The sequence below is a fragment of the Phasianus colchicus genome, chromosome 17 (genome assembly GCF_987193195.1).
Source record: "Phasianus colchicus chromosome 17, bPhaCol1.hap1.1, whole genome shotgun sequence".
NCBI classification, from domain to species: domain Eukaryota; kingdom Metazoa; phylum Chordata; class Aves; order Galliformes; family Phasianidae; genus Phasianus; species Phasianus colchicus.
This window is the reverse complement of record NC_143452.1, coordinates 2,246,588-2,256,401: the sequence shown is the minus strand read 5'-3', so window position 1 is coordinate 2,256,401 and position 9,814 is coordinate 2,246,588. Positions and strand designations below refer to the sequence as shown.

The following is a 9,814-nucleotide window of genomic DNA, read 5'->3' as shown; positions in this document are numbered from 1 at the left end:
TGGGAAGACAATTAAGTGTCAGTGCCCCAGAGGCTACTGTCTTCCATCATCACACTCCTGCCTTTCGAGGGAGAAACAAGCTTGTAGATAAACTGATATTTCTTTGAAAGGCTCAAACACTGCTTGGAAAGCACTTAAATCCTAAGGGCTGAGCGCTTGGAGGTCAATGAGTGTATAGACAGCTTCTCATTCTTCTTTCCTTTTTGACAGTGAAAGCACCCAGAGACAAACTTAGTTGAAGAGCAGAGCCTCTCCCCTCTGCTCAGCCAAAGGTTTGCCCAAGGGCCACGAGGGGGTGATGGGGGCCACTGCAGATGGATTATTGGGTCTGGATATATCCCAAGTTATAAATACTTGGAAATTTCTAAATATTTGTTGCTTAAACAGTGCACAGACATGCTACTGAGGACACTCTGAGTCCTGTGCAAAAAAGGAAAATTTTAATATCTGTTCCTTCCATGGATCTGCATTGATGATGCCAGGCTTGGGTGCATCATTCCTTTCATTGCCTCAGTTGTCCTTGTCAGGACAGGATGGTTGCATGGCTGAGAACATGTCTTGAGGGTGATCACATGCAGCTAAGACTCAAGAGCCCCAGTATGGCTGTAGTTTGCTGGGTGAGGAACCAGAATGGCCCTTGTAGGAGCCTCATGGTTTCACATCAGGATGCTCACCGCTGAAGATGCAGCGAAGTCTCCAGTGAGCATAATATGAAGGCTGGTAAAATTAGAGTATATACTATGCAAAATTATTTTTAGCCCCTGAGCAGCCGTGTCCTTTCCTTTTGTACTTGTATTAAATGTAATTGCTAATTACCCCAGAAATACCAACTTCGAGCCACGCTCTGCTGTGCTGTGAAACCTACAGTTGCAGAGAAGGTCTCTGGGCTGAGAGACCCTCTGGAAATATTTAGCTTGAGAATGTTTTTTCAGCCATTTAAGACTCCATGAATTGTTAATAAACATTCAAGTACAATAATAAGGAATGCATATACACCATCACATAAAGGAACTCCTAGGCACCCATGGTTGCCAAGAAATAGTTCAGGGCCTACTTATTTTGTGGGCAAATAAACGACTTCAGATAGGAGCCGAAAAGGGCAATTTCAAAGCAAATAACAGAAATATACAGCAGATCGTGTAAATTAACTCTGGCATCAAAATTAGAGCCATAAATAAGAGACAAAAAGGAAGAGCTCAGTGAGGCAGATGGATGAAACCAGGAAAAAATCTCTACAAATTATATTTTCTTGTGCATATTGAAAGTATTAAAATTTCTGATGAGCTCTCCTCCTCCACAGATTGGCACCATGCTCCTGTTATCCCATTAAAGTGTCTAAATAGGTTTTCAATAGATATTCTATCAATTTAGAAAATATCACGTCTGTCTTTTGTGCTGACTGAAGTGTTGTGTTGTTCAATCTCTGGCAGGGTAGGCGGGCAAATTATGCTGTACTTCATATTTTTATTAATAAAGTGCAGCGTTGCTCTCGCTTGAGGGCTGAGGGGTCTTCGCTCCCTGCCCCATCCTGTGACAGCAACCCCAAAGGTCTGAGTGTTAATATTCTACTAAAGTGTTTTTTAATAAGCATAGAAGCAAATGCCACAACAATTCCTTGCTGCTGAGTGGTGTTTTGATCTCAAACAAGAAGACTGCATGGTAAATGGTTTAGCTGAGTGAGCTAACAGAGGTCACCACCCAGCAATTAAGGCTTGCTGTGGAAGATGAGAGGAGCCATGCTTGGCCCTGGTCCTGCTGAGTAAGGTGGGTGCTGGGGCAGACATGGCCAAGCATCACTTAAGATTCTGGAAACACAACAGCTCTTCAGGGATATCAGACCACAGGACATCACCACCCTCTCTGGGATCCATGCTGGGTGAGATTCAATGTCTTCTTTTGATGCCACCTGATCATAGACTCACAGAATCATTAAGATTGGAGAAGGCCACCAAGATAATCCAGTCCAACCATCAACCCATTGCCACCATGCCCATTAAACCATGTCCCTCAGTGCCACATCCACCACGTCCTGCCCCCAAGATCCCACACTGATTTTAGAGGGACCCAGTGCATTTCAGATGCCAGAATGATCCATTGAGTGCAACTGGGACACACATTTGTGTGCCCAAACCCTGCTGGTAATGGTATAGCTGCTCTGAGCAGCTATCCTAGCTGTTTCAAACATGTCTTCATGGCCCTACCTAATGACCAGTTATGAGCTGATGACAGTATCTGTGTGTTTTGAATTTGAAATCTGAATATCATGCTTTCTGAAGGCAGAAGCCATGGGTTTGTGGCAGCACTAGCACAGGTCAGTGCTAGAATTCAGAGCCATGGTGGGGCCCAGTTGGACATGCACAGGACTATAGCCACACAGGTCTTCTCCAATGTCATACACATGTTTTTGGCAATGCAGGGAGCTGTTGTTTATTACAGGAGCACAGGCTACAGAAATTTTGCAGAAGGTGCTCAGGAAAAACACCCTTTGGATGGGTTTAACTGTCATGCAGTGGATTTGCATGGCTAAGAGGAGGGAAGAGGTGGGGGATAAAATAACTTCTGGGCCACTGAACATTTCTGCAAATGCTCGCAAAATAAACCCCAGATAGCTCCAAGAATATAAGGGCTCATTTCATTGGTTATTTGTTGCATGCAGATTTAGAGAAAAAAGTTGGTATCTAAGTATGTTCCTTTTTCTGCTTATGGTTTGTGGAAACAAGTAAATGCAGATATGCATCCAAAAGCTAAGATGGAAAAACAATTAAAAAAAATGTTATTAGATAACCTCGAGTATAGGGCATTTCTACACATTGATACAACTGAAAAGGAAAATATTGCTTCCACTCCCCCACAGCCCTACTGCATTGGAGTCATGTCTATCCATCACAGTTTTCCCTTCTAGGAGATTCCTGACAGCGAAACTGTTCTCTGTTGTTCTTTGCCTGCCAGCACATCACAGGTGCTGGGGAATCTGATTGCCAGAGAACAGCTTCAGGAGCGATCTGGCACAGCCAAAAATGTAGAGACCGGGTCATTCCTGGTGGCATGGCACCGAGGGCACGGGCTTTACTTGATGGATCTGAGGGAGATGGGGAATGCAGAAGAGGTGAGGGCTGGGCTGGTGGTGCAGGCATTGAGGCATGGAAAGGACAACTCAGCTCAGAGATGAGCTAGCACAGCATGCTGATGTGCAGGTGACCTGGAATGTTGATTGCCTGCAAACAGAGCACTGTGGCAGCCGTTTACTTCTGCCCTCACTGCATGGCTGAAGCAGAGTGCTGGCCCTCATTGGCGCAAAGCATCAGCATGCAGGGTGGCGAGTGCTTTCTGAGCCAAGACTGAGCCTAAACCTGCTGTTCCCTTCCAGGACACGTTTCTTCAGGAGATATCCAACTTGAGGAAATCTGTCCGCAGACTGATGATGATAGACACTGACGAGCTCCCGCCTGGTCCTGTGGATTACATTGTGGGTAAGGAAGCCAGGCCCATGAAGCGTCACAAACCAGCTGGCCCTGCTCCTTCATGCCATAATCTCCAGTCTGGCCAATGCAGAAGAAGGAATGTGGCTTTGATGCAGCACGAACCTCAGGGAGACTCACTGAGCACAGGACGTGCACTGAAGCTCCCTGAGAAGTTGCCCAAACCTGAGTTGGGCAGGGAAGGCTCCATACTCCACAGAAGCATCCATTCTGTTGCTGCCTCAAAAACAAAACCACAGTTCCCTGGACATTGTGAATTCAGAGCGACGTCTGCAAAACAAGCAGACAGTCTTCAAGAGGTGACTGGGACTGGGTTGAGAGAAGTAACAGGGAAGTTGAAGGCACTGGATCGTCCTGTCTGCTCCTCAAGGAGGGCTCCCCAAAAGAGCAGTCAAAAAGTGTTTAGAAGTGCCAAAAGAGCAGAGCCTTCAAAGATGCCACATTTCACTCATGAGCAGGAAATGGCATTGCTGGCTTGGGATTCTGCAGAGAGCATACTGAAGAAAGCTCGGAAGTAGCATTCATTTGAATCCAGCACTACCAGTGCACCTGAGCCAAGGCCAGCAGCCAGACTGTGGGAGCAGTCCATTACTGGAATAACTTTCAAAACAGGAAAACCGGAGTAAGGGAAGCCTCTGACAAAGCATCCTCGCAGGCTTCCCTTCACAAAGTCGTACTAGAAGCTGCTGGAAGTGTTTGGAACATGTTGCAATCCTTTGTAGCTTCTCACTCTGAGCAAGACTCTGGCTGCAAATACTCTGAAATCATTGAGCTTCCCAACAACTCTCAGGGGGGGTCTCAGCCATCCCAGGTGCCTCTGTCATGGCAGAGCAGGACGGCAGGACGAGGCTCATCAGAAGAGCAGAGCCCAGCAACGAGCCAGCGAGAAAAGCTGCCCGTGATCCAACCAATGCCAAGTGCTGCTGACGTCTCTCATCTGAGTTGCCGCCTTGTAAAGGAGAGCATTGAAAATGCTGTCTCCTAAGTGAAGGAGGAGCAGCATGAAGAATTGCTTCTTGAGGGTGCCAAATCCCTCATTGCGTGGCTGAAGCAGAGTGCTGGCCCTCATCGGTGTCACTCATCAGCACGCAGGGCTAGAGGCACTTTCTGAGCCAAGACCGAGCCTAAATCCACTGTTCCCTTCCAGGAAAATCTTGGTCAGGAGATGCCCGGTTCGAAGAAATCTGCCTGCAGAATGCCAACGGACATGCAGAAATCTTGCCTGCGCTCAGCCACTACTGCGGACGTGGTTGCGGAGGAGAAAGCCAGTCCACTGCAGCCTCCCAGAACAGCTGGCCCTCCTCCTAGAAATACTCGTCCGTCTGGTCAAAATAGAAGGCTGAAAGTGGCTTTGGTTCGGGAAGACCTTAAGGGAGATTCAAAGAGCACAGGGCGTGCAACCAAATTGCCCGTCAAGTTGCCTAAACTTGAGACAAGCAGCAAAGCTGGCGAGCTCCCTGCAAATATCCATTCTGAAACTGCCTCAAGAAGGAAGCCACGATTCCACGGAGATCGTGAGTTCAGAGCTGTGTCTGAACAGCACAGGCAAGACCAGAGTCTTCAAGAGGCAGTTAAGACTCAGGCGACAGAAGCCTTGGATGGCCAGTGGCTTAAGGAGGCCCTCCCTCAGCATCAGACAAAGATTGTTAGGAAGTGGGAAACCCTTCCCCGGAATGGAAGCCTCTGACACAGTGTCCTCGCAGGCTTCCCTTGACACAGCCACTCGAGAAGCTGCTGGAAGTGTCTGCAACACGTTGCAGTCCTTTGTGGCTTTCCACTCTGAGCAGGAGTTTGATGCTGAATATTCCGAAATCACTGAGCTTCCCAACAACCGACTCTCTCAGAGGTAGCCACAGCCATCCCAGCTGCCTCTGTCATGGCAGAGCAGGACGGCAGGGCCAGGCTTATCGGAAGAGCAGAGCCCGGCAACAAGGCAGAGAGAAAAGCTGCCTGTGATCCAACCAGTGCCAAGAACTGCTGACGTCCCTCAACTGAGTTGCAACATTGTAAAGGAGAGGATTGAAAATGCTGTCTCCAAAATAAAGGAGGTGGAGCAAGAGGGACTGCTTCTTGAGTGTGCTAACCCACTGTCACCAATGCAGTTGCAAGAGCAACTAAAATTGTAGACTATGAGCTGCAGCAAAGGCCATAAGCGTAGTGCTGGATGCCAACACCGCAGCATCTGGGATGGTACATTCTGATACCATATTTAGTAAATTACTTTGTTTCTCCGCAGATCGTTGCCGCTGTTTTTAATTATATTGGGGTCCCCTGTTTCCCTTTTCTGGAGGTATGGATTCGTGAAATCCCTCTGCCTCACCAGACACGGAACTGGGCCAAACCAGCCCATAAACCATTGACACTCAGATGGATGACACGTCCTGACAACAGGGAGATCAGATTTACCTGTGACTTTTCCAATGGGGAACAGTCATTCCTATTTGGAGAAAACAAGCCTTCTGGGATCCAATCAACAGTAAAGAGTTCTCACGCTTTGAATAGCAGCATGCCAAGCATGTCTTCTATACCTCTGATCCTGGCCCACATCTGGGTAGGACCAGGCCTACAAAATGCAATACACATTTCCCAAACTTCACAACTCTCACATCGGCTTAGAATTTGCCAAACACCCTTGACATGTCTTGGCATATTTGTGCACAAGCAACCCCCCTCCAAGATGGATGGTTTAGAAAACAACTTCAGCCAAACCAGAACATTTCAAAAGAAATGGCGACAGCAAGAAGGAGCACCATAACTACGTTATGGCCCTGTTAAATATATTTATACCATCAAATTTCATCTTGGGACATGAAGAAATGGCTTTGGGGAAAAAATTTTTATCGGACAGTGTGTTTTCAGAACAGGAGAGCATGAAGGAAAGCATGAAGGAAGCAGGGGGCTTGGAGCTGATGATCTCTACAGGCCCCTCTCAACCCGTACAATTCTGTGATTCTGTGAAATTAACTCAGGGAAAATCTTGGAGGGAATTTGTGCCTCATGCAGTGCTGCATGCGATGGAAGACAGAGAAAAGCTAGTCCAGGTCCTGGACTCAAAGCAGGGCCAGCTGGAGCAGCTTGCAGTGAGGGCACCCAGAATGGCCTCCATGCAGCTGCAGGGTTGCCAGGTGGCGGCGCGGTGACATCGTGACGGCATTGTGATGCAACAGTGGGTGAGCGTGACATAAAGCTGCAGGCTGGGACTCCGGCTGGGGTGGCCTCAGTTCGCTGCTGCTGGAGCGAGAGGTGGCAGCGGAAGGTCGCAGTTCTCAGAGAGTTCCTGCAAGGAGCCATGGAGCGCTGTGGCACTGCTGGATTCCGAAATCCGGATGCCCTTCTGAGCATCGTGGGGAAGAGCGGAAAGGTGAGCACCGCGTCCTCAGAGAGGGCTGAGTGCAGCAGCCTGGCCTCTGTGCGACTGCTCTGGGGCCGGAGATGCTCTCTGGAGGCAGACGGGCATCTTCTCATGCTGGCGCTGGAGAAGGCTTGCAGGGAATCGCGCCTCTCCGCACATCCCAGCGTCGGGCTCAGAAGTGGGAAGGGAGCTGCCAAAGGGAACGGGGCTGGGGCTGGGGCTGGAGAGGGGACTGGAGTGCCTGAGTGTGCAAGAGTGTCTTTGTCTTTCTCATTCTAGCTCCGACCCAGAGGACAGGAAGTTGGAGCAGGAGGTAGCGGGCTGCTGGACCTCCCACTCGGGGTCAAAATCCCTGTGCAGCCACGCACCAAGCCTGTCTTCTGCAGGACAGAGCTGGGGGAAAAGGTGAGAGGAGGAGGAGGAAAGGCTCCAAAGGGCCTCTTGTTTCCTGGGGTTGCCATCATGCCAAGGAGGCCTTGTGGGACCTGCTCGACAGTGGGAACTGCGGCCCTTTGCTCCTTTGGCCCTTTGCTCCAACCGCATGGGGGAATGAAGGCACACTCCTGGCTCCGCAGCAGGGAGACAACCGAGGGCTTGCCAACAGCAGTGCCCAGTGGAAAGGAGAGGGTCTGAAAGCTGGGCTCTCCACACGGATGAGCTTGCTAGCACTAGTTCCATCACCAAATCTGGCACCAGGCAAGCAGGTGGCTGGGGCCCTGCCCGCAGCTGCTGTTGGGATGCTGGGGCCAGGCACCCATCTGGCACAGCCAAAAATGTGGAGACCGGGTCATTCCTGGAGGAGGAGGCAAACTTCTCCTGCTCTCCCTCTTGGAGGACTTAGAAAAACCCAGACGTGTCTGTTTGGAAAATGCACACAGCAAGCTCCTCCTCCAGCTGGGCGTGCAAAAGGCCAGCCCGTGTCTGTGAGCAGCTTGGAAGCATCTTTGTCTCTGCTGCTCTCTCCTTCCCCATTCACACTCTGGAATGCATCTTTTCCAGCTTCACCAGCCTTCTCCTAATTTTGATCTGGGAGATCCGTACAGTCACCATCTGAGCACAGAATACAACAGCCTGCATGACCCACATCTGCAGGACTACCACAACCGCAAAGACAACCTGCAGAACCTGAAGAACAGGGGCCTTGTCACCAAGGCTGGCAAAGTAGGTTTGGAAGCTGGGCTGACCATGACAGACAGGTCTCCTCAGGAGGGGTTTCCAGGCAGCGGGGCCGGGACCTGGCCCCCCATTGTGCAGTCCCCCTGGCCCTGGGAAGGAGGGGGGAGGCAGCGTCCCCACGGCTGGGGAGGGGAGGGTGGAGAGGAGCAGCTCCCCTGCTGCTGGGGGCCTGCATGTTTCTGGAAGGCTGTGTGGGTGGCTACCCGGACAGTTGCTGGCAGTCATCTGCCCTTGTCTCTCTGTAGGTTGTCTGCACTCTGAAAGAGTTCAATGAGTACAGGCAGTACCTGACCAGGCTGAAGCTGGAGCAGGAGAAAATAAAGAGGCAAGAAGAGGTAGGCAAAACGTGGTGTTGGGAGGCACGTGTCAGTGGCATGGCACCGAGGGCACGGGCTTTACTTGATGGATCTGAGGGAGATGGGGAATGCAGAAGAGGTGAGGGCTGGGCTGGGGGTGCAGGCACTGTGGCATGGAAAGGACAACCCTGCTTGGGGCTGAGTTATCGCCGCATGCTGGCGTGGGGTGGCTGGGAATGTTGCTTGCTTGCAAACCGAGCACCGAGGCAGCTCTTCTCTTCTGCCCTCATTGCATGGCTGAAGCAGAGTGCTGGCCCTCATCGGTGTCAATCATCAGCACGCAGGGCTAGAGGTACTTTCTGAGCCAAGACCGAGCCTAAACCTGCTGTTTCCTTCCAGGACACGTTTCTTCAGGAGGTATCCAACTTGAGGAAATCTGTCCGCAGACTGATGATGATAGACACTGACGAGCTCCCGCCTGGTCCTGTGGATTACATTGTGGGTAAGGAAGCCAGGCCCATGAAGCGTCACAAACCAGCTGGCCCTGCTCCTTCATGCCATAATCTCCAGTCTGGCCAACGCAGAAGAAGGAGTGTGGCTTTGATGCAGCACGAACCTCAGGGAGACTCACTGAGCACAGGACGTGCAATGAAACGCCCTGAGAAGTTGCCCAAACCTGAGTTGGGCAGGGAAGGCTCCATACTCCACAGAAGCATCCATTCTGTTGCTGCCTCAAAAACAAAACCACAGTTCCCTGGACATTGTGAATTCAGAGCGACGTCTGCAAAACAAGCAGACAGTCTTCAAGAGGTGACTGGGACTGGGTTGAGAGAAGTAACAGGGAAGTTGAAGGCACTGGATCGTCCTGTCTGCTCCTCAAGGAGGGCTCCCCAAAAGAGCAGTCAAAAAGTGTTGAGGAGTGCCAAAAGAGCAGAGCCTTCAAAGATGCCACATTTAACTCATGAGCAGGAAATGGCATTGCTGGCTTGGGATGTTGCAGGGAGAATACTGAAGAAAGCTTGGAAGTAGTATTCATTTGAATCCCGCACAGCCAGCCGAAGGTCGCAGTTCTCGGAGAGTTCCTGCAAGGAGGCCCTCCCTCACCATCAGACAAAGATTGTTAGGAAGTGGGAAACCCTTCCCCGGAATGGAAGCCTCTGACACAGTGTCCTCGCAGGCTTCCCTTGACACAGCCACTCGAGAAGCTGCTGGAAGTGTCTGCAACACGTTGCAGTCCTTTGTGGCTTTCCACTCTGAGCCGGAGTTTGATGCTGAGTATTCTGAAATCATCGAGCTTCCCAACAGCCGTCTCTCTCAGAGGCAGCCGCAGCCATCCCAGGTGCCTCTGTCATGGCAGAGCAGGATGGCAGGACCAGGCTCATCAGAAGAGCAGAGCCTGGCAACAAGCCGGAGAGAAAAGCTGTCCCTGATCCAACCAGTGCCAAGCACTGTTGACATCTCTTGTCTGATTCGCTGCATTGTACAGGAGAGCACTGAAAATGCTGTCTCCA

The 9,814-nt window shown here is 50.6% G+C and overlaps 2 protein-coding genes across 2 annotated transcripts; both read left to right on the top strand.

The window, feature by feature from the left end:
* Positions 1 to 3,088: 3,088 nt before the first annotated feature.
* LOC149915581 (uncharacterized) lies at positions 3,089 to 4,052 on the top strand. Its single transcript, XM_090152365.1, has 2 exons — positions 3,089 to 3,106; positions 3,338 to 4,052. The coding sequence occupies exons 1-2, from the start codon at positions 3,089 to 3,091 to the stop codon at positions 3,995 to 3,997; spliced, it is 678 nt and encodes a 225-aa protein (XP_090008491.1). The 3' UTR covers positions 3,998 to 4,052.
* A 128-nt stretch (positions 4,053 to 4,180) lies between these two features.
* LOC116241461 (uncharacterized) lies at positions 4,181 to 9,436 on the top strand. Its single transcript, XM_090152316.1, has 5 exons — positions 4,181 to 6,840; positions 7,111 to 7,236; positions 7,831 to 7,992; positions 8,253 to 8,342; positions 8,703 to 9,436. Exons 1-5 carry the CDS (start codon positions 6,769 to 6,771, stop codon positions 9,330 to 9,332), a joined length of 1,080 nt encoding a protein of 359 aa, XP_090008442.1. The 5' UTR covers positions 4,181 to 6,768; the 3' UTR covers positions 9,333 to 9,436.
* The last annotated feature ends 378 nt before the right edge of the window (positions 9,437 to 9,814 follow it).

Excerpts from the sequence above, each read along its gene's own strand:
- LOC116241461 (XM_090152316.1), top strand. The coding sequence starts at position 6,769 with ATGGAGCGCTGTGGCACTGCTGGATTCCGAAATCCGGATGCCCTTCTG. Across the intron at positions 7,237-7,830 it reads GGACAGAGCTGGGGGAAAAG|CTTCACCAGCCTTCTCCTAA; the intron begins GTGAGAGGAGGA and ends CATCTTTTCCAG. Across the intron at positions 8,343-8,702 it reads AAATAAAGAGGCAAGAAGAG|GACACGTTTCTTCAGGAGGT; the intron begins GTAGGCAAAACG and ends GTTTCCTTCCAG.